This window comes from Cygnus olor, chromosome 22, assembly GCF_009769625.2.
Source record: "Cygnus olor isolate bCygOlo1 chromosome 22, bCygOlo1.pri.v2, whole genome shotgun sequence".
Taxonomy (NCBI): Eukaryota; Metazoa; Chordata; class Aves; order Anseriformes; family Anatidae; genus Cygnus; species Cygnus olor.
Genome location: NC_049190.1, coordinates 5,356,585 through 5,384,117, shown reverse-complemented (window position 1 = coordinate 5,384,117; position 27,533 = coordinate 5,356,585). Strand labels below are relative to the sequence as shown.

At 56.3% G+C, this 27,533-nt stretch overlaps 1 protein-coding gene across 5 annotated transcripts in view; it reads left to right on the top strand.

Moving 5' to 3' along the window:
• Nucleotides 1-27,533, top strand: part of LOC121058491 (protein CEPU-1) — a 337,525-nt gene that overhangs the window by 115,451 nt on the left and 194,541 nt on the right. Inside the window, exons 1-2 of one of the 5 annotated variants that reach the window (XM_040534071.1) lie at nt 5,296-5,378; nt 6,023-6,161. The exons of the other annotated variants lie outside the window; for them this stretch is intronic. Coding sequence (XP_040390005.1) covers nt 5,319-5,378; nt 6,023-6,161 — 199 coding nt within the window. The 5' untranslated portion in view covers nt 5,296-5,318. Of the gene's footprint in view, nt 1-5,295; nt 5,379-6,022; nt 6,162-27,533 lie in introns of those variants that run through there. 5 annotated transcript variants of the gene reach the window in all.

The window sequence follows — 27,533 nt, the reverse complement described above, 5'->3', positions numbered from 1 at the left end:
GCTCTGTCCCCATCACCCAGCTCCTTCCCCATCCCGGGCTATGGCGTCCCGAAGCCTTTATCGCAGGCTTTTGCCGTAACCGCTTCTTAATTAACTCAAGCGACGGCTTTATTTCTGGGAGCCCGTTTCCAGGGCCTTAATTTTATTTCCACGCAAAATTAATATTTTACGTTTGCCTCTCAGAAGGAACCCACGGAAGCGGGCGAGGAGGAAGCAGGGCCGGCGCTGCTGCCGGTACCCAAGCGTTGGTGCTGCCGTCTGTAGTTTCCCAGGCAGCAGGCAATTTCCAGTGAGCGTTTGCAGGGAGGAAAAAATAAAACCAAGCATGAATCAAGATCATTAAAAGGCTCCATCTGGACTGAATTAAGGATGGGTCGTGTCAGCAGAAATTGGCGTTTTCTGGACTGTGCTGTGCTCATCGCAGCCAGGGCGCAGACAGCCCCGCTATTGCAGCCTCCCCCTTCACATTTAGGGAAAAGCTGGGGGCTCGCAAGAGCCTCCAAATGTCCTTTGTGCTTTTTGTACAGTAAAACCCCGCAAGAAGGGGACACTGAGCCCCGTTCAGTGCTTCCAGGCTCTGTCTGCATTTTCAGGGGTGGTTTGGGGCAGGGTTTTCGTGCCCACGCAGTGCTGGGCAGGGGCTGTCACCCAGGAGAGGGTTGCTGGTTCTTTAGGAGCACAGTGTGTCCTCGTTTCTTTGCTCTCCGCCTGGTTTTGCAGCAGGAAACCCCACTGTGGATCTCTCTGGGCAGGGCGTGGAGGCTTGGTCCCGCTTCAGCGACGCGTCGTGCCTCAGTTTCCCCTGCTGGCCTCTTTTGGGAAGTGCTTTGGAGCATCGGGGGGACATCAGAAGAGCAAGGCACCACCTCCTTGTCCCCGCACGTGGCTCCAGGCCATTCACCCCGTTGGCTCAGGGAGCAGCCCGGAGCAAGTGTAAATCCCGAAGGGGATCTGTGTCTTCCCCTCGTGCTACTGCTGCTCACGGGGTTCAGCCCTAAGCTGCTCAGCGGCATTAGGTTCCTAAATAGGCTCCAGATGGGACGGGGCACCCTGGGGACAGGGCCATGAATAGAGCTGGGTGCCCTCAGCCAGGTGACCCAGAGAACCCCGAAATAACTTGGATGGATGGGCTGGATGCCCACAGTCCAGCACCTTCATCTTGAAGCACCTTTTTAATGTAAAATCCCTGTTTTTCTCCAAAAATTAAACCCACCTCAGGGCCCGGCTGCTCTCAGTGGCAAGCGAGGAGCAGCCTGCCCTGCGTGCAGGATTACTTGACGACCCCCTGGCCGCAGCACCTTCAGCCCAGGAGGGGTTTTGGCAGCACCAGGGACCCTGCAGCCGTCCCAGCCGTCCCTTGGCTCTGGCAGATAAGGACATCAAACGGGCGCCTGCCAGGGGCAATTTGCCAGGGCTGAGGGGATGGAGCAAAGCTGTGGCTTTCAGGGGTCGCAGCCTGCACCTCGCCTCCCTGCTGGGAGCCAATGCCTCCAAATCAAGCAATTGGGTGAAGAAATAAATAAATAATATATATATATATAAAATAAAAATAAATAAATAATAATAATAATAAAAAAAAAAACACAACAAAGCCTGGGAGCTGGGACTCAGTCCTAGGAAAGGAGCAAAACACTGGCAGTCCTTGGGGGCCAGTTTTCTAGCATGGAGATAGGAGCCCCAGGTAGCAATTTGATTTTGACGGTTCTGCTTACCAAAGAAATGTTCCGTGCCTCGTGTAGCTCCCTAAGCTCAGGCGGTGGTGCAGGTGCTGGTGATGCTCTGAGCACCCGCGAGGCTCTGCTGGTGCATGGTGAAAGCGCTGCGAGGAGGTGCCACCGAGCCCCTCGCGGAGCAAAGACCTCGGGTGGGCTGGCGAGGATGGGAGCAGGGTGGTGACGCCCAAATCCCTCCAAAAAGCACCTCGGGCTGGTGCTGCAGCCCTGGGCAGGACCCCCCAGGCCCTGCTCTCATCACCCAAATCTCTGCTGCTGGTACCCGGGGATGGATGAGCCACGCACCCCCGGGTCGGGGGTGTCGGATGTTCCGTGTTATTAATTGTAACCGCTGGATCACACACGTAAGCACCGATGTTTAATTACTTTGCTGTGCTTCTATCGTTCCCCACGCTCCAAACATAAAGAGCAGAGAGGCGACGCCAGCTCGGAGTGAAGGGCTGGAAGTGAGGCAGAGGGACGCTGGGAGATATTAAATCTCCGTAGTCATTCAGAGGCTCCATAATTCATAATCCTGAAACGCACAGGCTGATAATTGCCCTAATCACTGGAGAAACATGGCCAAAATGTACTGAAATAAGCCATAAAACTCATTACAAGATAACAAGATTCTATCTATTCTCGGAGGTCGCGTTAAAGCTCGGCGGGTCAGGGAGTTAATCACCTCCTCCAGCGGATGCAGTGCCAATGCGCCGAGCCGCGGCACCTCGCCGCCCGCGCTGCTTCGCACAGGGCTGGGGTGGCGAGGGCTGCTGCCTGGGCACTGCATCCCAGCCCATGGGAAGTGAGGTTTTGCTCATGATAGATGCATGGGAACACGTTTTTTTTTTCTTTTCTTTTCTTTTTTTTTTTTTTTTCCAGGGGATTGGCAGCTCGGTTGCTTTCCATTCCTCCGTTACACCCCATTTGTGGCAGCTGTGCCCCAACCCGGGTCCAGGCCGCGTTATCCCTTGGGCACCTTCAAGCATCGTGGCTTAGCACCACAGAAACGTTTCTGGGGGGGGAAAACCCCTCAGCTCCTATTTGGGAAATGTCCCTGGAAGGTTTTCCTGGGCCACTCTGCCCTCGTGCCCCTCGGAGGGGCCGGGGAAGTGGCCGTATGCTGGCGCTGCCGGCAGATGCCTCCCCGCCGGATTTGCGGTGATGGATACCGTGCACGCGGCTAATCCGTAATCCTTGGTAAATGCTGCTGCTGAGTCAGTGCTCATTTAACATGAAACAGCCCTCCTGTGAAATCCAGCTCCTTGGATTTAGCAGGGCTGCTTGTTGACTAAATATTAATTGGTTATTAAAAGCGTCAGCGGGGGGCAGAAATGATGAGTTTCCCCAGGGCTGTGGCTCGTTCCGCATCCTCTGCTCATGCCCTTTGTGCCCCAGCTCCCTGTATGTGGGCACCCCTGTTCCTTTGGTGCCTGAGTCCTCACTGCTCAGCTTTCTTATCCCACGGTTATTTATCATGCTCAGCCTTGAAGAAGCTGCAGAGAGGGGAGACAAGGTCCCCTGGTGCTGACATTGGCAGCACCTCTGCACATCCATCCTCCTTCCTTCCTTTTTCTGGTCTCACTTCCCTTTTGCTTTCTTTTCATGAGCCTAATATATGTAATACTAATTTATGTATATATATATTAGTTTTTTCCCTCTGCCCTGGGGAGAAAACTGCAAGCAGGGAGGTGGGACAGGGGGAGATGTCCAAGCCTAGAAGGGGCCATGGCCCAAAGCATCTCCTCTGCTGACGTAGCATGCGTGGGTGGAAGTGAAGGAGACCCCGCAGCCCCAGAGGTAGGGCTGGGATTTATTTATGGATTTGGGAAGGAGGGTTGTTGCTTGAAGCTTGGCAATAATACTCCGCAAGGGAATCGGCATCCCTCCCTGTTGCTGCTTTGGGAGGATCCTTTTGCTTTGCTGTAGCCAGTTTAATTTGGGGCTGGAATGGACATTTTAAGCAGAGTTGGCAAAAAATATACACCCTGCACGAACTTCAGTTGTTCACAGGGAGATGGTCAGTCAAAATATGGTTCCGTGCTTGGTGCCTGTCTGAGTGGAACCACCACAGCATCCCGGGGTGATTTGCAGTGATTTTCTTGTGGACATGCTGTCCGTCAGGATTTTGAACAGGGAAATCATGTCAGATGGGCAAATGCATCATTTATTCAACAAGAAACAAGTAAAAGGAATGGGTTTGGACTTTTTATTTTTATTTTATCGTGTGTGTATGTTTGCATGGGCCCATGTCCTGCTGGGTGACAGGAGCAGCAGTTTAAAGCTGCCATGCATTTTTCTGTCCCCTAATCCTCCCTCCTGCTTCATGAGGGATTGCAGGCAGCCCCGTGGCTCCTGCAAATGAAGCTCCCCACAGGTGCAGAACGCGTTGCTTTGCCCAGCGTGAAAAATCGATAAATATGCTTGCTGCAGAAAAAATACAATGCACAGAAAAACTTGCTACAAAGCAGGGAGGAGGGAGAGCAAGAGCTCCTCTCAAAGGGGCGATCATTTGAGACCTCAGAAAAGGGATAATAAAGGGAAGTGCTTTGCTGGGCAAGTGGAGCGGCGTCAGCCTGGGGATGCTGCGGGTGCCCGGAGCGAGATGTGCCTGGGTGAGGCTTTGCCTCCCGCCCTGGGTTTTCCGAAAGGGATTTTCTCCCGTTCCCACAACGGCTTTACAGTGGCGAGCGGAGCTGCTTGGTGAAAAGGGGCCGTGGTACTGCTTGGCCCCGAGCTGCCCTTTCTGTAGGGCGCAGGATCCGTGCCCAGCTGCAGCGGTGCTGGGCGCCTTCCCCGGCTTGGTGGGACTCTGTCCCCATCTAGCGACGCTGCAGCCTGAGCCAGCGCAGAGCAGCTTCGTGCTTTTATGTGCAGGGGTTGCTGTTTGCACAGCGCTGCCTTCTCACGCCTTCCTGCGTGCCAGACCTGCTCCTGGGGCTTGATTGCTCCCACGCAATGGGAACAAGCGGCGCCGGGCCCTGCCTGCCCTGCAGCACCCAACCCTTGGCAGGCAGCGGTGGGGAGACGAGGTAAACCCTCTGCAGTTCTGCCGGAGCAAAAGTGAGCGAGACCTGCTGAGCTGAAACCCATCGGGAGCAGGCAGGCTGCCACCGCTCCCCGTTTTGTGGTGGTGTTACAAGAGCAGCCCCGCTCGCTCCTTGCAGCCCCTTGGCTTGCCTCGCTCCCAGCTGGGGCTGCGTCCAAGGAGGGCGCCCCCCGAGGAAAAATCCACCCCAGGGGTTTGCAGCAAACAAAGGCAGCTGGGCTCGCTGGGGCCAGGCGAGGGGAGGAGGAGGACGGGGAGGACAGAGCGCCGGCAGCCGACCGTGGCGTTTGCCACCGCAGGGGACGGAGGTGACGGAGCGCTCAGCGCTCCAGCCTCCCGTTACAAATGGGCAGCGCCGGACCGTCTCAGTCTGGTGCTTTGCAATAAAAACCCACCGACGATCACAAGCTCATGAGCGCAACGAATTGAGCCAGCCTCAATCAGAGGAATTGCTTTTTTTTTGTTGCGTGCCGCTCCCGGTAGACGGCTGTTGCAGCCATTAGCTGTGCCCAGGAGCAGGCAGGTGGCGGGGATGGAGCAGGGCCGCTCGCGGGCAGATGCTCTGCCAAGGGATGGGACCAAGTTTCTCGTCCCTCGTAGCTGCAAAAGCTGAGGTTGTACGTGGCGTTTCCGCACGTGGTAGGGCTTTTGATACATGGCTCGTGTACTAGCAATGAGCAGGTTGTAAAGGCGGGCAGGTAGATGGATGGATATGATAAAACGGCTCTTTAATAATAAAAATCTCTTTTAGTACTAAACTTTTCCGAGGCCTAGGGCCCGTTAGGCTGCTTTGGTCAGGTGCACTCCTCCCTGCTGCCTCCCCACTACCATTTCTTCCCCTTCAGTTGTTATTTTGCTTTATTGAAGACTCCTGATTGTCTTCTCTTGAGTTCTGCAATTTCTCCGGCTCCTTCCTTTGCCCCTGTAGAAGGGCAGCAATCCGTGCACGTGTGCGCACACAGATGTGCGCGTGTGTGTGCACGTGTGCCCATGGATGTGCTTGCGTGTGCTGGGAGGAGGTGCGCACTGATGCAGCACAGAGCAAGGAGAGCTGTGACAGAGGGAAAACTGGACACAAGGAAACACTTGGAAAGTAGAGAGTCCTTTAAAAGAGGGGAGAAAAAAAAAAAAGAAAGGGGAGTGGGAGGAAAATATCCTTCAATTTTTGCCATTTCAAAGCTCTAAGCTGACCTGATTTCAAAGAATGCCTGTGTAATACTTTCCCTTTTTCTTCTCTCTCTCTTTTTTTTTTCTTTAATAGGTAAGTGACATTTCATTCCACGCGTCCTTAAGGCAAAGTTGGAGTGGCTTTTTAAAAGCGGGGGACTGGGACATGCAGCGAGAGGTGGGCAGGCGCCGCGGCCGGTGGCACCGGGAGCGAGGGACCAGAAGCAGCACAGGTAGGTGGCTGCCTGGGGGGACGGCCACCAGCCCTGGGGACACGCGTGGCCGGCACAGATCCCTGCCTTGCACCCGATCCTGAGAAATTCCTTGGGTTTCTGGCAGCAGAAGGAGATGCTGGTGGGTGGGAGCAGCTTAAGGGACCCCTCTTGGAAGCTGTTGGGCTGCGGTGCTGTTGTGTCCTCTCGGTCCTGGTGCTGTTTTTTGGGGGGAATAGGCGGTGCCCGGGGATATAAACGTGTGGGGTGCTCCTTCCCTGCTTCGGGGCAGCACCATGGGTTTTGGGGTTGCCGTGTGGGATGGAGGCGCTGGTGGTCGGGTGTGTGGCACGGTGGCTTCCAAGCCTCTTTGCAGCCTGCTTGGTCATCGCTTTTATTAACAGCGTGGGGTGTCGCGGTGCTTTTAGTGTTCCGGCGTATGGCAAAACTAAGACAGATGCAGAAGTGAGTCCTGTTAGCACACGGAAATATTACTGTAGCTCCGGGAGTAAGTAGTGCTTGAAATCTCCTTGCTGCCCTGTCATCTCCCAGATCTCACAGGGCTGGTGGGGAAAGCCTGGCTCCGGCACTCCTGGGCATTGCCAGGACCAGGGACACGCAGGGCCTGCGTCCCGCAGCTGCTCCCTGGCCATTTGGGCGTCACTGGAAATGGATGCGCGGCAATACCTGTGCAGGAGGGATTCGGGAGGAGCTGGTTTTGCTGGCACTTTGCGGTGGGAATGAGGTCATTTCTCGGGGCCCTTTCCAGGCGTACCTTCCGCGAGTGCGCTGACTCCATCCGAAAATTTGGCCTGGCACGATGAGCCTAAATTGCAACAGCAAATGCACTGGGCAGCGTCCAGGAATGGGCGGGAAGGAGTTATTGTTTCCTTGCCCTGTTTTGCTCTGCAGCGAGATATCTTCATAACCATATGTATGTGAGCAGGGCAGGGGACTGCCAAGCCAGCGTACGGCTGCGGGGCTTATCTGGAAATCCAGCAAGAGGGAAAGCAGGGTGAAAAAAGTAGCTATAAACAACAGGAAAAAAAACCACCTAAACAAACAGCGGTGCATCCTTTCTCTGCTGGCCTCCCCATGGTGCCCAGAGGAGCGTGGAGCAGCGTGCCGTAACCCTTGTTGTCAGCTCTTCAATTATTTTCCACCCCCCTTTTCGGCTCCTCATCAACCGAGCTGACCACCAAGGCACAGACCCCCCCTGCTCACGCCCCAGCTAATGCACAGAGCAGATCGACCCGGTGGGAAACGGGGAAATCTGTGGGTTTGACTCAAAATTAAAGGGAGAGCTGGGAAAGAGGCAGGTAGAGAATAAACACAGACCGTGGAGACCTCAGGTCTGTATGGGTGGTTTTGCTGTCCGTAAAATCCCACCCCGAGTCGCAGCCATGCCCAGATGCTCAGCATCCTGGAACCGTCGAGATACCTGGTCTTCATTAGCTGGATGGTTTGGGGGGGTCATTTAAAGCCACACCCTAGTTTCTCAGCGGCTAATTTACCAAAATAGCCATTTCTGCAGAGAAAAGCCCTCTCCAAGCACGCAGGATTTTGCTGCTCTGGCTTGGCGGTGTTAGGAGGAGCAGGGATGGAGGCGTGGGGAAACCTCGGAGGAGACAAGGTATGCGTGGGGGGGAGAAGCATTTTCCTGAGAACAGTTAATGAATTTGTATTAGAAGTCCAAATCGAACCTTCTTCTTGATAGGAAATGGAACGTTTGGGAAAAAAAGAAAAGTGTTTCAGCATCCATTATGAACTTTGGTTGTTTTTTTCCCACCCAGCTTTGCAGAATAGAAGGGAAATCAGGAAATAAATGGCAGAAGCCCTTTGCTCCAAGATGACAAGGGGTGGCTCCCTTTCCTATGGCATGTTGTTTCGGGAAGGGGAGGGAGCTGATGAGAGGGCTCGAGGTCTCGCCGTATCCCCGCGAGTCCCTTGCATCGCCGGTGGCAGCGGCGCCGCGGCGGCCGGGGGGACCCGAGACGGATGGGAAAGTTGGAGCGAAACACCCCGGACGGGAGCCGAGCCGAGAGGCAAAACACAGCGTGTGTTTGAGGCAAATATTTGGACAATCTCATGGCTTTGTGTAAACGAAGCGTCAACTGCTAATAGCCGATCCCGCAGGGAAAAGCAGATCCTCCTGCCGTGCGCAGATTAGAGAGGGATGCTCGGGCTCCGCCGCGCAGGGATTGCGTTGCCACCGGGCACACCGCGAGGGCCACGCCAAATCCCGAGCTCCCGAGTTTCTGCTCGGACCCATTGCTTAGAATAGCATCAAACTGAGCTTTTTCTTCCCCAAAAGTATGAGCTCGCCGTGCTCTAGCATCGGGAAAATAACCCGTGTGCTTCGCAGAGCTCGGGCAGGGGCTGCAAGGGATGGGGTTGGGGAGCTGCTGGACCGAGGTTTCCTTGCGTGGTTTAACAAATGAGCTTAATGAGGCCAGGTGTGAGTACGGGCTGGGAAATCACTGCAGCATGGAGGCCTTCCACTCGCACCTCGAGCCCCGTTATCAGACTTCACAGGAGCTGGGAAGCAACATGACAGAGATTTAAATATTTTTTTCCTTTGATCTCGCTTGTCCTCCTGCCTCTCCTGTTCACACGCCCCTTTTTGATCTCTCTTGTGAAAGTAAAATGTTTACACCCCACAATTACTGTAATTACTTGTAGAAAACCCAGCAAAATCCTGCCAAGGCTGCGTGAATCAAAGGCAGGTTAACCCTTTCGGTGCTGACCAGCCCAGGCAGCAGGTGCCTCTGCTGAACACGGTCCCTGTTGCCCTGCCCTGCTGGTCCTGGCTTTGCCCTCTTAAACGTGTTAAAAACAAGCAAAACAACAACAAAGCCTTGCAGGTGTTGTACTCGCATTTCTCAGGCTCAGGTTTTAGTGCACGTGTGTGGGAAATAAAATAGCTTTTGCTCCTTCTTATCCCCTAATTCCCCTGTGAAGCCGACACTGGAAGCACCTTGGCCAGGTGAGGTATAAATGCAAGAGAAACGCCCGCAGAGGTTGGGGAGAAGCCTTGATCAGGAGCCAAGGAGCAAACAGGCGGTGCTGCTGCTTTTAATGCCTGCCCCCCATGCACTGGTGCCCCCAAGCACCCACGGTTTTGATGGCTGCAGCTTGGCAGTGATGGGACCTCAGCGTCCTGGCGCTGGGGATCGATCCTGCTGTCCCTTCGCTTCCCACCAGCCCCCATTGGTGATGGTACATTTCTGGTTCGGGATCGATTTCCCCCCTCCTTGGCCATCTCTGCATTTCTTTCGTTGTTTGGTGCTTAAAGCCAGCTTTTTGTGGCTCTTCGGGGGTGCCCGGCTGGCAGAGGGCAGAGGTGGAGATAAAGCATCCGATCGGGCTGGACAGCAGGCACGTAGCGGGAGCCGAAGGGATGGCTGCTCATAAAACTCAGAACTGTATTTCGGTCACGTCCAGGGGCTAAGTGCCCAGCAGGGAGGGGTGTGAATGATGGATTGTAGGTGTTGGTGGCGAGGGGCATTGCTGGCAGGGCTGGTGGAGGACGGCTTTGCCCCAGCCCCAGCCAAGCCAGCAGTGGCTTCCCGATGCAACAGGTCATGTCTCCTCCCTTCCCTCTTTCAGTCCCCCAGTCCTGGACAAACACCGACCCAGAAGGGAGAGAGGAGGAATTAAATTAACGAATACAATTTCTCCCTGTCATTGAACTCTGACTAATGAGTCTATTTCTGGGTAATAAGAAGGAGCAGGAAGTGACAAGGCACTGTAATGAATTAGTGGCCCAGAACCTCGTTAGTCAGAATAATCTTTCCATGAAAGATAAACGATGCAAACATTAATTATGAAGCCGCTGCGGAAATGCGTTTTGTTATTTGGCATCCCAAGACGTCTCTCCAGGTTATTGCTGGAGCGAGGTGCTTTAGGAAAAAAAAAAAAAAAAAAGGGGATTATAAAAGGAAGTAGTAATAATGTGCTGGGCTCCAAACATGATCACCTTTGCGAGGTGACGCAGGAGGCGAGCAGCAGGGTGATTTCCAGGGGACACCCGGCTTTGCAGGAGCGTTCCTCCCTGCTTGCAGTAATTGCCCGCCTTGCGGTGGTGCCTGCAGGTGCTCGCCAGCCTGGAGGGTTCCCCCGTGCTGTGCAAGCCCGTGGGCACGAAGAAATGCAGATTCAAAGACATGCATCCTAAGGGGGGGGGTGGGGGGGGGTTAAAAAACCAGCTGGGAGTGACAGCCAGATTCTTCACCATGCAAATGGGGGCTTGCAGGGTTTTGGCTGCTGAGGCGGGCATCCATAGCTTGGCCGTTACTGCTTTCTGCAGGAGATGGCTAAAAACTGGGGCAGGTGCAGCCCAGCGAGCCACAGCCATGCCTCGGCTAGCCCCGTATGTAATGCCAGAGCAGCAGCTGACAGCAGGCTGGATTTGAGCGGGGAGGGAAGGAAACAGGGCCACCTTAATCTATATATCTCATTAGGGGATAGGGGAAATCTTTCCACCCCCACTCTGCAGCTTCTGGCTGCTCCCACCTCCACCGTATTAGCGCAGCTCGTCCCAATTTCCTTCTTTGTTGTTTTTATTACCGATGTATTCAGGCGGCTGCTTGCAAATTTCAAAGAGGCAACGCGTGGAGGTTGGTCGCAGCTTCGTCTCTGCCTTCCAGGTGCAATTACTTTGCAACACAACTTTATTTTGCGCAGCGCCTTTCATAGCAAGCAGCTCGGGAAAACACTTTGTGGGGTCTGGCGCGGGTGGGGAGGAGGCGAGGGGTGCCTGGGGGAGGGATGGAAGGGAAACTTCACCACCAGCGTGTGCATCGGCTTCCAGTTGGGCAGTGACACCTTGTCACTGGATGCTGGGGTGGGTGCAAGGCTCGTGGGGGACCCAGCTTCTCCCCGTTGCTCTCCCGCAGACGTCTCGAAGCCCCTGGGGCTGCGTCACTTGTGGCCAGGTTTAGCTCTGGCGCTCCGGGCGGGCTTTATCCACGGAGCAGAACAGGTCAGGTACTGACACGGGCGCTTTTGCAAATCCTGCTGAGCGTTTCTGGGATTATGTAAGTGTTATTTTGCGAACCTTTCTCTTCGCCTCCACGGATCGGAGATCTCTGTCTGCTAATGGGAAGTAATAGTGCTACGTTGCCTTTCCGGGGGGCTGCGGGGATACAGCGGCTGTAATTAGAAGGTGCTCAGAAAGTGCCGTGGTGGGGCCGGCTCGGTGCTGTGGCAATGCAAATACTTCATAATGATATCTGTGCTGCCACGAGGGCCTGCCTCCAAACCCATCCACGCCACTCCAGCTGCATTGCTCCGAGATCTGTCTAGTTAAAGCAGTACGAATCTTACAACCTGCGTGTAGCCCCGTATTTCGGTGTCTGGGCGAGTCGATCGTGCCAGCGTAGGACATTTCTAGGAAGCGTGCCCATCCCTCTGCCAAAAGGCACGCAGGGTCCCGGCCCTGCAGAGCTGCAGCAAGCGAGGTGCCCTTACCCCGGTGACCCCGTGGGGTCGGGACATGGGGGAAGGAGAGGTGAAACCCCTCCAGATGTGCCCAGGAGCCCGGTCCTGCCTGCAAAGGGGTCCCAGCAGCGGGTTGCCCGCGGCCGGTTCACGAGCTCCGTGCAGCCCCATTTCTCTGGCCGTGCCCCCGCTCGTAGCCTGCAGCAAACACAACAGCAAGTGCCTTCGCGCGCACGTCTTCCCCCAGAGGTGCAAGGAAACGCGCTTGACTTCATATTGCAAAAGGTTAAGAGCAGCCCGTTACTGCCACTCCGCCTGCTCGGGGCAGCTTGCCTGCAGCCCCCGTGTCCGAGCCCTTACATCTCCTCTGAAATCCCAACCTGGGATTTTTTTTTTTTTTTTTTTTCTCAAGGTATTTTATGGCTAAACTTGCAGTGACAGCAGCTGCATAAATGGTTGGAGTTTTTCCCCTGCTCGCATAGGACATAAGAGGGGAGGGGTGGGGAATGGCGTGAGGATGCTGACCCCATTTCCATGCAGCCCCTGATGCTGAGCCATCGTTTGAGGAAGGATGTTTGTTCCCCGGCAGCTGGGAGAGGGGCTGGCCCTGCCTGCCACTGCTTCTGCCCTGCCCTGGCACCTCCTCGCCCTGGAGAGGCCTAAGGCAAGGGTGAAGAAGGATTAATGAGCGATTCCGGCTCTTCCCCGACTCGCTTTGCAGAGCCGCAGTGAGCTCTCAATCACGGCGTTAAATTATGTTATGCTCCCAGCAATCATCACCATCATCATCGCTATTGTCTCAAGAAGGGGCGAGAGAAAGGAAATAACCCAGATCTCATCATCTTAAAATTTTATTATTGTTTTCCATCAATTGTTAGCTAGTTGTGCTGGTACTTGAGTTAAGGGAAGGGAGAAACAAGCTGGAAATGTGCTCAGAAATAGCCGCGCTAAAGCACGTCCCAGAGCTGCAGGGCTCCTGTGCCTGGATAATTAAGCGGCCCGGGAAGCCCCCCACGCACCGGGTTATTGTGTTTCTGCCTCAGGTGCTCTTCTGCATTTTCAAAGTGCACAGGAATGGATCAAACAGGATTTACTCCGTTCTGCAAGGGCTGGCTGACAAACCGGGCTTACGCTCTGTGAAAGCAGCTGATGAGGAATGAAATGAGATGTTTCAAAGAGCCGGCCTGAAAAAATGCAGCCATGCAGGTGGGAGTGGAAGGGAAGCCAGAGGAGGACAGCAGAGCCCCCCCGGCAGCGTGGTGTGGGGTCCCCTGCTCCCCCCCAGCCAGGGCTGGCCGGGACGTTACGTCAGGAAATGTTGAGGTTTCAGTTGTGCCTGATTTGGGGAAGGGGCTTGAAAATAGATTTTGCAGCAGGGGTCCAAATCTGCTGGCTGGGTCGGTTTCTTCTGCAATGTTCCTGCCTCTCCAAGACCTTCTCCAAAGCCCATCGAGCCCCAAAAAATGACCTTTTATTTCAGTGGGTGGAGGATGCAGCTCTTGGAAGAAGGGGGGGATCCTTATCCTAGCACAACGTGCTGAACCCCAAGGGGTGATGGCGCATTTATTGCGATGGGTCGGCTGGTTTTGGGGCGCCAGGACCCATCAGGGAGGTGCCTTCTGGCCAGTGTTGCTCTTGTCGAGGGAATCAAGGTGCCTGTGTGCTACCGGTCGCCTTTTGAAAGCGATTGCCACCGCAGAGGTTTGTCATCCCCGTCAGGGCGCTGTGTTTCACCCCTTCCCTTGTCTCTCTCTTGCTGTCCCTCCCCGGTTTCTGGCCCCCTGGCACGGCGGTGGCAGGCGGTGGATGCGTGCCGCAAGGCAGAGCCGAGCGGGGAGCACAGCCTCCGGGAGATAATTGACTTTGGAAGCGCTTCGTATGAGATCTGGGAAGAAAACAAGCGAAAATATGTTATTTTACAACCTTGATACTCCTGACCTCATTGGAAATAAATATACACATAACAGCCTGGAGAAATCAGATGTTGCATTTAATGGCGAGGCGGGGACGGGAGCGCGGGGCTGTGGTGGCCTCGCACGGCTCTGCAGGGTACTGCAAGCCTCCGAGCCGGGAGGCTGAGAGCTGGGAGAGGCCTGGGGGGCTGAGGGAGCTTTTGGGGTGTGCTCAGGCAGCAGGGGAGCCCCCCCGGTGTCCCCCATCTTCATCCCAAATCGCTGCTCAGGGCTGGCGCGTCCCTAGAGGGAAGATGCTGCTGGTGCCGCCCCGGGCGCGGACGCCTCGCGCTGTGCTCGGAGTGGTTTTGGGGGCACCGGGGGTGCTGGGGGACCTTTCAGCCCCCCCATACACCACATCCCGCAGCAGCTACACCCCCAGAGCCTGAAGCTGTGGCCTCCCCGCTGCACCCTCATCCCTGCCCCAGGCAGATGGCGAGGTGCTGGGGGGCGGTGCTGGGACCCCCCCCAAGCTCCCACCCCTGCCGCAGCCCCCCCCCGGGGGCCCAGGGCACCTTGGCTGCTGCCTCCTTCCCCGGCCCCTCTCTGCCATCTGCGCCAGGGTCGTTAAAGGTGTGAATTAGTGCTTGTCGTGCAGTGCTACTTAAAGGTAATGAAGTTTACTTGGCTGGGTAAATTACCAGCTCTCTTTAAATGGCCTTTTTTTTTTTCCCCTTCATTGCTATGCAGATGTATGCTAATGCGATGGTCTCCAAACACAACTTTGATGACCTTCTAATTTTTATTTATTTATTTACTTGACGAAGCAGTTTCGGCTGGAAGCGTAATTTAATTAGCGGCCCCATTTCGGAGGCTTTCCTGACAGCCAGCCCAGCGGGCAGGGGAGGGGAGCGGGGGCTGCTGCAGAGGGCAAGGGGGGGCCCCCACCGGGGTCCTGCACCCCTGGACCCCCCCAGGGGGTAGAGACCGCGCGCTTTTGGGGTTTATCAGCGCCCCGCATTGCATCAGTTTGGAAAAAAATGGTGTTTCTGAGGCAGGAGGGGGGCACTGAGTGTGAGTGTAATACGGGGAAACCTCTTGCATGCAGATTGAAGTTGGCACCGCAGGGAGCGTCTCCTGCAGGTAGAGCAGGGAGAGGATTTGCTGGGCCGCCAGGCACCCCCTGGCCGGGTGGTGAATTTGGGGTCCGGGTGCGTGGAGCAGTCTGGGGCCGGGCCAGCCCCGGCCCTGGGGACGGGGCCTGCGGATGAGGCAGTGTCACCTCCCCTCGCAGCGTGCCTGGCTCCCCGCAATGAATCACAGCCCGGGAGCAGCGCCTCCGACACGGCCGTGATAGATCTGGAGTTTCTCCCCTGCAAGGGAACGTGTGGCACAGCAGTAATCAGGGGCTGGCCAGGGAAACCAGCCGATGGACACGCCGTGACCAAATTAACATGGGGCTGGGGGGCAGCTCGCACCCCCAAATCCTGCTTTTCCTCTGCCTTGCCCCTTCGCCCCTTTCCGTCCCCAAAGCCGTGCCCTCCTCTCCCCGTTTCCAGCATCCCCCCCTCCTCGTGTCCCCACGGCAGGCAGCGTGCCCTGGGGGCGCCCAGGCACGGCAGCTCCGGCTGCTGCTGTTTAGGTTGAAGTGTTTACGTTTGTTTATCCCAAAGACACCCCTGAGACTTCCCCGCTCATCCGCAAGCGGGGCCCGAGCGCGCGGCGAGGAAACCCGTGAAAGGCGCTTGTCAGCAAAACGCGCCCGGCTTTGTCCTCTGCAGGCGCTGCGGGTGCTGGGACCCCCGGCAGGATCTGGGCCCTGGCCCTGCCTTTTTGGGGGTCTCCAGAGCAGGGCTGGGTGCTCCCGGCCTCGTTGTTAGCATGGGATGCTCGTCTTGGAAGCGTCGCTCCCCATGCCTGGCGTAGATGATAACACACGAACAAGTGTAAGGCTGGTGATGGGGCTGCAGCCTCGCCTGCCCGTTCGTTTCCCCTGGCCGGGGGCTGATGTGGCACCCGGGGAAGGGGACAGCAGCGCTGAGGGCCCCCCTCCTGCCACCCTTCGCTGCTTTTTCAAACCCAAAGCGTGCCCAGGCTGGGAGCCGGGCAGCTCTGGCGAGGTGCGCGGACGCACGGCACGGCCACCGGAGCTGTGTCTGTTGGTGCTACCCAGAGGAGCCATCGGAACAGGCCAGGAGGAGCCCCGGGGGGACGTTCTGTGGTCGTGCCAGCAGTCAGAGCAGCTTCACATCTGGTTGTGATGGTTCAGGAGCTGCTGGGGCTGGCCCTCTCCGCGAGATGCCCTCCATCCGCTGCCCGATAAATGGCGGCAGCCGCGTGCCAGGAGGGCAGAAAGCTCTGGAGCGGCGGCTGCGTGCCTCTCCCCAGCCCCTCGCCTCCTCTCGGTCCTCCTGCAGGAGCGGAAGGGCACGAAACCACCCCGGGGACCACCTGGAACACCCCCCCCACACCCCCCCCCCCCCAGCCCCGATCTGGGCCAGAGCGGGGATGCTGGCAGCAGGAAGGGAGTTCAAACTTTTATTGGCGTATTCATGTCCTCTGATTGACTGATAAACCGGCTCCTCGTTATGTTTTTGTGTTTTACTCGTCTTTTTAATTAGCCTAAGGGCCTCATTAGCGGCAGCAACAGCAACGGCTCTGTGATCAGCCTTGCCTGGCATCCAACCTGCAGCTTGTCGCAGGGGCTGGGTGCGGAGGGGGGGTTACCTGCGAGCGGGGCGCCGCCACCACCAGGAGCCGTGCGTGTCCTCCTGCTGCTGGGGGCAGCCCCAGGACCCCCCCCCCCGTCCCTCCAATGTCCCCACGTGCCCAAATGGTGCCCAGCACTTCCAGGCTGCCTGCTTTGCTCTCTTCCTAGCTCCCATTGAGTCCCACCCTGCCCTTGTATCAAACCCCTTCCCCTCCTTTTTCCCCTAGGGGAACTGGGGGGGGGTCCCGTCTCCCCCCCGCCAGGGTTTGGGTTTTTGCGGGGAAATGCTGCCAGCCGTCACCGCCCCGAGGCGCGGGGACCTCGGCTTTGGCACCCGGCTTTGCCGGAGGAAGCCCACGAGGCAGCCACACAAGGCACTGCTCCGGCAGCCAGCTGGTGCCCCCTTGTTCTGCCTGTGCCATCAGGCAGCCAATTAGCACGAAATTAATATTGTGATTAGCAAATATTATGATTTTCTATCTGAATCTGTAATAAGCTGATTATTCACTCGTAAGGAGCAGCCGCAGCCGGTAGCTGCCTCTGCCTTTTCCCTGGGGTTCTGGTGGAGGAGCACCAGTGTCAGCGCCTGGCCTTGACCCCTCTCTTGGCCCCAGGCACCCAGCCACGGAGCAGAAGGGTGCACGAGCCCTCCCGTGGGGTGCCAGCATCGCGTCCTCGAGCAGACACCTTCCCTCCTGGGAACCACTTGCTGCCCTCTCCCCGGCAGGAGCACCCAGGGCGCAGCAGGAGGCAGCACGTCCTCACGGCCCTCATGCCCCAGGCAGCTCCATCCCTGCAGGTGTTGGTGCCAGCCCAGTGGGATCCCTCTCTCCCACCCCACTGTGGGGCCGTGGGGGTGCTCCCATGCCACCACCGTCCCCGGTTTGCCCTCGGGAGCTTTGCAGGGCAGCCCGGACCAGCAGGAGCACAGCGTGCAGGCAGGGCTCGCCGCAGGAGCATGCAGGGCTGCGGCTTGTCAGCAGATGGCAATCCCCTCCTGCAGCGCTGCGGAGCAGCCTCGGTGGCACTTCGGGGACCAGCAGGGTCTGCTGGAGACCCCTGGGCATCCTGCAGGGCTGAGCTCTGATTCACCAGGTTCTGCTTTACGCCGTTTGCAGCTCGGTTTGGAGCTGGGGGCCGGTTCCCCTGCTTGCTTTTTAAGCGTCTGCCGTGCTCCTTCCCAGAGGTGGTTGCAGGAACGGCTAGCTGTGTTTTTTTTCGGTATCGATTAATAAGCTTTGCGGTTTTTAAGTTAACAAGCGTCCGGGCTGATGTGGGGCGTGCTGGTGGATATCAGACCGTCCTCCCGAGGTCTCCTCCCACGGTCTGCAGGGCAGGAGTACACGTCTCAGGCCCTACAGAAAGCATCCCATTTCAGCCTTCAAGAGGGCATTGGCAAACTTTCATCCCTTAAGGTTCCCAGCATACTGCCGAGGCATGAAAACAGACATTTTTCTCTGCGTTTTTAGAAAGAGAAGTGCTTCCTCCCTCCTACCCTTTTTTGGCTGGGGAAACCGAGGCACTCGCAGTGATTTCTGTGGCTGTGTGGGCACGGAAAGCAGGAGCAGTGTGTGCAGGGCTCTGAGCACAGCATGCCTTCCCCGTACCCTCCCTGTGCCTAGCTCGGTCCCATCTGGGACCATTTCTGTTCGTTTTCTGTATCCGCAAGCAAGAAATTCTCCTTAGAAATGGATCAAACGTGATGAGTGGGGCTCCTGGAGCACAGGGGGCAGGTCTGAGCCATTTTGGGGTCTGCCTTGGCAAGCCAGGTTTCCATCCCGGTTCTGTACGTGTGAAATCACCCCTATTTTTGGCCATTTCTCGGTGGAAAGAAGATATAAATGGCTTTTTGGTGGAAAGCTGAGCACTAGATGGCGAAAACGAGCCGTGGAGCAGCCCACTGGCCCTCACCCTGCAGCCCTCCTGGCTCTCACCCCAGCATCTGCGCTGAAGATTTGGGGAAAAAAAATTTAAGAGCGCTAAATTGGGGAAACACAACTAATAGGAGCGTGGCTGTGGCGTGGGGCTGTGATGCTTCCCTGCCCTTCAGCATCCTCCCTCCTGCAGGTGCAGCCTGGTCCTCCTGCTCTGCTCAGCAATGCCAAAAGACCTACGGTCTGCAGCAGAGCCCTGCCCGCTTCTCCTGCGAGTGCTGCATCCTCCCTGCCCCACGCACGTGCACCGAGCATCCCTGTAGAAGCACCTGGGTGCTGTCACCTCCCCTCCTTTCTCCTCCCCGCCCATCTGGCTGCAGCGTTTGGGTCATTTTCGGTCATTTTGGGGTGTGCTGGGCAGAGCCCCTCTGGCTCCCGCGCCCTGCGGGCAGAGCGGGTTCCCGCTGCCAGCCTTTTGTTTGCTTTCCTGCTGTCGGGCTACGCCGAGCTGGAATTACTTCTCATTCCAGCAGCTTCGCCACGGGTGCGTTTACGACCTGTGCCTGAGGCAGATTCCCTCCCATGGAGAGCCGGCTGGGGCTCTTGCAGCTGCTTTTCCTCCCGGTGCCAAGTCTGGAAGGAGTTTGTTGCATGCTAAACCGCGGCAGTCCGTCCCAGCAGGGAGCGGAGGCAGAAGCGTTGGCTCAGGGAGGGCGAAGCAGCCGTCTGTTTGTCTGTCCGCACACGTAGCCGTCCTTCTCCGCAGCCTCTTCCTAACGCCAAAAGCCCCGACGTTCCCCTCTGCCCAGGGACCAAGGGAATAAGGGGTGAGGATGCTGCCACAGGCGCCCGTGGCATTTTGGAGAGGAGCTCGGGAGAGCCGATGTCTCCAGAGCAAGAATTGGGGCGGCTGTTTTAGGGGGGGAGAAATGAGGATGGGTGAAGTGAGAGGTCCTGGGGCATGTCTGGGTAGAAAATGGGACGGGAGAGGAGCCGTGGTGCTGGGTTGGGACTGGCGTGGTGCTGCAGAGCAAACGCGTCCTCTCCTTGTAGCGTGCACTGGTGGAGAGAATTTATGTTCCGCTCTGGACCAGTTGCCACAGTCTGGAATTTAGAGCTGAGAATTTCAACTTTCTTCCCTTCTTTTTTTTTTTTTTTTTTTTTTTTATAATTGAAATTTCCTGTCTGGTGGTTTTAGGGAAAATCTGGAAGGTAAGGCTCTACGTCAGCCCGAAGGCTCAGCAGTTTATAAGTGCGTTAAAACCCATCAGATAACACAGCAGGGCCGCTGACTGCCCGCGTCTGCCCGTGGGGTTCGTGACGCTGCAGGAGCGACGCAGAGCAGCCAAGCGAACAAAAGGCAACCCGATGGGGACATGGGGACTCTTATCCAGGCAGAGTTAGAGACACACCAGCTCTGTAATCACTGGCAAAAAGGAGATTAAGGGGGGGCTTCGTTGTGGGCTTACACATTTCTGAAGGGAATTGAGCGGATTGATGCCATGAGGCTCTTTGAGCTCGTGTCAGATTAGAGGAACAAGTGGGCATCCGTTTAAGCCAAGACTCTGCAAAGCAGGACACTGAAGGAATTTGGGTGAATATCCATATATTTGAAATATTTTCCTGTGTGCTGATTCGTTAATCTATGTCATTGACTACCCAAGGCAGCAGTCGGAGTAATCAGTGCAAATGACTTCAAAATGAAGCCAAGCTGGTAATTAGGGATAACAAATGTCACGTCAGGAAAGTGGTGGCTTTTCTCACCAGTGGTGCAGCTTTGCACAGGTTGTCCGCACCCCGCGTCCCCCTGGGGAGGTGCCGGAGATGTTTCGTGGCTCCTGGACAGGTGGCAGAGCTGTGGGGAGCTGGTGGCGTGAAGGATTTTGGTGTGTTACCCAGCTCTGCGTGGCTGCTAGCTCAGAGTTAATGTCCTCTGACTGCCTTTTTGGGTTGGAGTAAGGGTGCTAAGCTACCTTTAGTTGGAGAGGAAGCAGAGGTCTGACAACAAGCCAAAGAATGACTGAACAAGGTACTGAAATGCAAAGAAATAAGGTACTAAACCCCAGGCGTTTAGCTTGCCATCAGTATGCTTCAGAGTTAACGGCCTTTGGTGTGAATGAGTGATAAGAAATCTTACACCTCTGCAGTGCTTAGCACCAAATCTCCGCCGGCTGTACCGTAACACGGAGCAAGTGGTGACTTTTTCTGGAGGGATGGGCTGGGTTTGCGTGTTTGTGAAGTGCACAGCGGGGTCCTGATTTCAGCCGTTGTCTCTGGGGCTCACCGGAACAATAACAACACCTGAAAGCTTGGAGTTCGTAACCACTATTCTTACCAAGTTTTTCCTGGTTGTGTTTCAATATATATTTTTTTGAAGTTGCTCTGCAAATAAAATCAATGCAGACAAAAAAAAAAAAAAGTAAAACACAACAAGCAGCCAGACCCCTGGAAAGTGTCACCTTCACAGTGACGCAGACCGTGGCGCTGACAAAATCGCCTGTCGGGGTGACGCGCTGGCAGATGGCAACCTCCGCTGGGACGGAGCACATGAGCAAGGAGAAATCCTGCAAAGAACCACCAAAAAAAACCCCGACCCACCCAGCATGAGGGCGAGGGCTGCGTCTGCTGGGATGGATGCTGCAAACGGGGAAGGGTCCGGGTCCATCACACTGCCTTGCACCCTCCCCGCCGGTGCTTGCTGAAGCGACCACTTTCCCAGCACAGACTAAGCTAAAAGTAGCCCTGCGACTATTTTTTCTTCCTTTTCTTCCCTTTCTTTCCTTCCACCCCTGTCTTTCCTGTCTGTGACTCCAGCAGACATCTGTCTAATGAATGTGAAGGCATTTATACTGGCCAAAGTGAAATGTATGAGGCTGATCGCCTTCATCTTATTACCGCTAATGGGAGCCCGCGTAGATAATCCTCCTGATCCTGATGGAAACTTACCTTTAAATATCTCGCGTTCGGCGTGAAATATGGTAATGCCGGGGCCGGGGGAAGGGTGAGACACAGACACTGCCCGCTGCAAAACCGCGGGGCTTAATTTGCTCCTGCGGGGATTTGGGAGCGTTCCTGCTGGGAGTCACGGGGGATTTTAGGAGGTGGAGGTGCAGGGCTTGGGTTTTGGGGCTGGGGGCTCAGTGCCTGCTCGTGTAGGCGATCAGGGCTTGTAGACACCTTGATTTGAGGATGCCTCGGTGCTGTGTCACGTCCCTGGTGGGGAAAGTACAAATAAAGGCCAATAAACCCCAAATTCCCTGGCTGGTTAAATAGCAAGTGGCTATTAAGCGCAAGGCAGCACGAGGCGCTGTGCATTTTTACACGTGTACCCAGCCCTACGTGGTAAAACCTCAACCCAGGTGCTCTTTAAATGATCAATAGTTGTTTATTAAACATGGAGCAGCTATCCAGTTAAATTTAAATTAAAGGTCTAGCTGGGAGATGAGCCCGGATTTCCAGTATTAGACTTGTGGCGGTCCCGCACAGCGTGCGTGGGCATCTGAAACCTGCTTTTCTTAACCCAAACCCGCACCTCACCACACAGAAAACCCCTTAAAGACGGCAAGGAAGGCCCTTGGAGGTTTTTAAGGCCCCTGTAGGTTTATAAACCAGCGGCACAGCAGCTCTGAGGCTGTGTAAGGGTGGAGGAGAGCCCTGGGCTGGGGCTGAGCCCATCCCCGTGGCCTCGGGTGGCTGGGGCACCGCACAGCTGCTGGGTGCCAGGGGAATAGCAAAGAAAAGCAAAACATTGGCATTTCATTTGAGCGAGCTCCCTGTTTGCTGTGTAAATACCAGCGGAGGTTAATGTTTTTAAAAGTTTCAGGCTGGCTTCTTTCCCTCCGCCGGCAATTTGCGCGTGTAGGAGCCCGATTCGGAGCCCTCTTTTTGCTGCGGGCTCCACCAAACGCGTGATGCCCGGTGATGTGCGGGAGCAAGGGGTCAAAATACCCCAAGTGGGGCAGAAAAAGTGTCTGTGGGGTGATACCAGATGCTCAGGGCGTGTGTGTTGGTATAAAGTTTAATGCAGCTCTCAGCATCGCCTTCCTCTACCTTGTCTTCACTTAGCGTAAGTAGCTTGGCGATGCTCGGATATTTCCCTTTTTTCCCCCTGAGGAGGGACGGGATGGCTCCGTCCTGCTGCCAGTTGAACCAGACGCTTTTTTGGCATCTGGGGGGCTTGCAAACGTGCCCCGAGGATGCAGAGCTTCAGGCTGTGAGCTGGTTGCAGCGACGTGTCAGCACCCACGAGCAGCTCGCTGCGTGTCGGCGACTTGGCTGCAATTGCTTCAGCATTCCTCTAGGAAAAACAACCAAAAATAAAATAAAAAAAAAAGGAGGCACCTTAACCGCTACTGTTTATCCCTCTTATTTTCGGTTCATTTTATGCAGTTTCAAACACAGCCGACGCTCACCCGGGTCCATTAATGGAAAATAAAGGTCACGGCTGGAGGCACCGAGCGGCGCCTTCCCGCACGCCGTGCGTGCGCGTGCCGCAATCTTTTCAATTTTCTCTCCGAGCCGGCGGAGGCGATCTGGGCAGAATTGGCCCCGCTGCGCCTGCCTGGCCGAGCGCCGCGGCCCGCAGCACCGCGCAGGATGGCCCCCTTGGCCCTGCTCTTTGCAGGCTGGATGTTTTGCAGCATCGTCCCCCCGGGATGAAGAGCGAAGCTGAATGTAAGAGCCAGTTCCAGCTCGCTACGGGGATTTCGGATGATGCTGGGCACGCTGCTGCCCCCAAACCTCACTCGTCTTCTCTGGATCACCGAAACAGGGCTACAAACCCTCTCCTTAAGGGAGATTTGGTGTTGTTAAGGGCTAAAAGGATCGGAAGATGGTTTGCTGGTGGGTTTGGGGTTGATGCCCCTGCTTCCCCACCGTGTGGCAGGAGCCGCGGCCGGCTGAAACACCGGGGAGCGGCGTGAGCTGTGCTGCGTGGGCAAGGGCTCGGGGGCGGAGGGTCCCGGACTCTGTCCCCACCATCGCAGCGGGAAGCGAGGGTGGGATGGGGTGCTGCCCTTGTCGAGGCCATACCTGGGGTTTGGGTCACTGGTTGGGTGTTTTGTGATGGGATGAGGCGCTCTCATCCCTGGAGATCTCCAGGAGCAGGGAGTTGTTGTGCAAGGATGGACTCCTGTCCCTTCATCTTTGCTGGTGTTTCACAGAAGCCACCCCACACGCCTGGGGGGTCTCAGGTCCTTGTGTGGTGCCTGAGGCTCCGGCAGCCCCTCGGCAGGGCTCCGAGACCTCGCTGTATCTCCTGCACCGCTGCAGCCTCACGCAGCTCGAAAATTCACTACCTTTAACCCAGACGTGTAGCCGAAGAGCAGACCCAAAGGCAGGAGAGGTGGCAAACCCGGGCGGGCAGCAGCCCCGTACAGCGCCGGGGTCTTCTCCTCCAGCCTGCCTGGGATAACCTTGTCACAGCCGGTCCTTATCTTGCCTTTGTCTGCAGCTTTCTCTCCCTCCTGCTTTTAGCTACGGGTGAGGACAGCTTTCTTCTCATGCACAGTCACCTGTGATGTCTCTATCACAGCGCCCGTGCCTCGCATCCTTCCCCAGCACTGCCCCGACCGGAGGCATCCCTCCTGCTATCAGCACAAGGGCCACGGTGAGGGCTGGGGTGGCCACCCCTGCTGGCAGACCCGGCTCCACGGGAGCATCTCCAGGACGTCCCCCACGGCCAGCGCATCGTCCCTGCCACGGGGAGCTGTGCTTCGGGAGCAGCAGAGCCTCCTGTTCGTGCTTCAGACCGCCGCTGGAGCGGGGGCTGGGAGTTTTGCCAGAGTCTTGCCAGAGGGAAAGTTTTTCCCTGGCTCAGTTCACGCCATGAAGGGCTTTTTTTGCCCTCCGCTTATCCTGATACTTTTTAAACAGGATCAGCTAAATAAGCAGATACACTGTACCAGTCCACAGGCCCCTAGAGGTGAAAAGCCACCGCAGATTAAAGTATTTTTGTGATCTCCAAAGCAGCTGTATTTTACATGCTGACCTTGTTTTGCTGATCCTTATTAACGCATCATGAAACACAGACCCTCGTGGCTAGGCGTGTTTGGCTTTGGTGCCTGAGAGGGAGTTTTTTGCGTCCACCTGATGCGCTGGGGACTTTTTTGGGCTCTTTAACTGGAAATGAAAACCGTGTTTCCTTTTGGGGATGGAAACCCATTCCCACGTCTTGAGGATCACCCCCGGCTCCTCCAGAGTGGCTGATGAGCCAGGTGGAAGGAGGGAGCTGTGCCACCTGAGGGGCCGGGAAGGCAATTTCTTACTTCTGTAATCCCGGCGTGAGGTGCAGATGCTGTGGGCAAGGCTGGGGGATGTGCCATGGGCTTCCCAGGTTTTTTCCCCCAGGTTTTGCTGTGCTGATCTGGCTCCTGAAGCAGCCCTCCTGCACCATCCTGGACCCAAGGGCCTCAGCTACCTGTCAGATCCAGAGGAGGCCTGTCCAGGGAACCCCTTCTCATGTTACTGAGTAGGGACAGTAATTAATGAGCATCATTATTTGCGTTTGAGGATTGCGAGCGCTGTCACCGCTGGCTGCTGGCAATTGCTAAAGCTGCTTGTGCTTTGTGCTGGCCGGTGGCAGAGGCGAGGAGTGACGACGGGGACCGGCCAGCCCCAGGGTGCCCCTTCTGCCCTGCCTGGTCCCTGCGATGCTCCAGCCAGCTCCTCTTCCTCCTCCTCCTCCTCCTCCTCCTCCTCGTCTCAATCAGCCCAGCTTCCCCAGATGGGTCTCTCTCTTCTGTTCCATCTCATTTGACACTTCATCAGCTGTAGACGGCAGCGAGACATGTCAGCTCCTGAGCTCCATCCCCTACCTGCCAAAGGCTTGTGCTCCTTGGCAAGAAAGTGATTAGTCTGCTTCGCAGCAGAGAACTCTCTCGGGGTTATCTTGGGGGAGGGAATCGCAAGCCCCACCCCGTTTCCTAGCCCCTGGTCCGGCCAGGAGGCGTTGCTTTTCCTGGCCTGATGCTGTGGTGATGCAGAGCCCCTCACCAGCAGGCTAACAAGAGGGGGGAAAATCCTCTGCCTCCTCCTGTGTTGCCCCCTGAGCCTGGAGCCTCCTCCCGCGAGCCCCTCCTGGGGCGAGGAGCTGTACCCAGCCAGCAGCCACGCACCTTCTGCGCCGTCCTTCCAAGTCCTCCTGAATCCAGGAGGATGCTGAGCCCCTGAGAGCCTCCTGCTGCCCCTGCTCGTCCCTCTCCGTACCCAGTCCCGAGCCTGATGTCCCGTCCCTGCCGCTGCCTTGGTTGTGCCGTCTGTGGACGGGCTTCAGTTCGTCTCTGCATTTCGTAGGCATTACGCGCGCGTATTGATGTCCCATAACCAGTAACGACGGGCATTATGTTTTGAGGCCATTTGAAGGGAGGAACGTAAAAACCTACCAGGTAGGAATACACTTCTCCAGGCAAAGACCTGAGGACGTTGAACACCGCCCTCGTGCCAGCGCCGGTCAGCGAGCCGCCGGCTCACGGCGGGTGCCCAGGTGCAAGCTGTAGGGGCGAGCCCTTGCCATAGGGCTGGGATGTTGTCCCTGGGCTCCCTTTTCAACCAGATGGGGAAGACGATGTCTCTGGAGCTGGTGGCAGGTGGAGAAGCTAAAGGAGGTGAAAGATTTAGAGCCTCGACTCCTGCTGTCGCATACTGGGGCTGGTGACTTGTGATAATGCCCCCAGGCACCGGCTGTAATGCACGTAATAAATTAAAACCAAAAATGTGATTACTTTGTCGCTTGGAAGACAAATGTATGTGCCTAGGGAGTAACAAAGCATGTTTTGATTTGTTGTTGTTTTTACTATGTTTACTATTATTATACTTATTCCAAATTATTCCAGTCTGAAACGGAACGGAGGCTGCAGCTCGCAAACCTCCTCGGGGTGGAGTTGGGGTTGTGGGAAGGAAGTGGGGTTGGGGAAGGGGCCTGAAGGAGGCAAATTCCTATAAAGCAGGGGACCAGGAGCCTCTTGGTTGTCTGAGCACCGGTGGGGGACTGGCAGGGTCTGGGTGCTGGGGAGCTGAACGGACCCAGGCCTGCTGCGGGCAGAGGGCACGGGTGAGAGCGGGCCGCTCCGTGGTTGGAGCCGATCAGCTGGAGATGTCGCCACTTTTTTGGGGCAGAAAGCTGAGGTTGCAGCCTTTCTGGTTGCCTGCTCGTCCTGGGTAACTTTCGGCTCAGAGGCGGAGTCCTTACCTTCGGGTCTGGCTCGCTTCTCCATCCCTGCTGCCGAGCAGGGAGACCCCGCGAGGTGCCCAGGGGCAGCTTGGGGAGGATCTGCTCTCATTTGCTCCCTCGTCGGAGCAGAAATCTCCTACGAAAGCTCCATCTCCCGTCATTCCTGACTGGGGGAAAAGAGAAATGGAGCTTTTAATACCCATCTCTGCAGGAGTCTCTAATGCTTAAGAGCTTAGAGGGAGCACTCATGACTTTGAGAAGAGTAAAAGCTCCCTCGTCCCTAAGCGGTGTCCGGCTCAGTGAGCCAATGCGCTCTGATAACGTGGCAGATGGGTATTTCTAGCATTTGTTTTGATGATGAAAGTTGTGCATTGTGCTCAAAGATGCCCCCCAGGACACATTGTTCTCTGGATAAAGCGATGAAAATTAAAACTAAGTTTCCTAGGTCAAAAGGACGCTCGTTAAACCGTTCAGGCCTAAGAGGGAAAAAAAGGGAGAAAAAAAAAAAGAAAAAAAAAGAACCAAAACCACCAAACCCCGGCCCTTTCCTTAAAGGAACGTGGCTCCGGGGGAGCGGGGCGGCGCATGCGTGATGTGGTGTTGGAGAAGGCTGCTGTGGGCTGGGGGTTGGGGTGTGTTGGGTACCGTGTGCGTGGCTGTGCCCCGCTGGGGAGCGGGTTGGGGCTGGCTCTGCTGTGGGCTGGGGCTGGGAAGGCTCCGGGTGGCTTTTGGCACGGGTGGCATCCAGCCGGCCGGGAAAATGCAAAGTCACGGGGATTTAACGCAGGGAGAAGGCAGCGCCGCTCGGTTCGCTGCCTCCATGGGCACCGGCCAGGGGCGTCTGCCTTGGGGATGCGCCAGGTGGTGGAGCTCATGGCAAAAAAAAAAAAAGAGCAACCGGAGGAAAACGTGGGGTTTGGGGGGGTTTGTGTCCGGGTGGGACGGCTTGCAGGCCGCTGGATTAGGCTGCCGAATGCCGTTAGTGGCCGTGCACACACAAGGCTTTCGCTGGGCTTTTGTCCCATGCTTTGCGGCTCCCTCGCTGTCTGAGGGCAAACCGGGAGCCCCTAAAGATCCGGGCTTCCCTTTGTGAGCGGCCAAACACCCCGTTGTGGAGAGGGAAAACGCCGATCACTCGGAGCAAGGGGAAGAGAGGAGCAGCGTGCGGCCCGCGCAAATTGCAGGAAAAGCGAGGCAGCTATTCAGGTGGCTCGCGGAGGGAAAAGTGGTCCTGGCTTCCTTTGTAACTCCATTGTCGAGGCAGCATCAGCGATTGTTTCTCCCCTCCGTGCCCCAGTTTCCCCA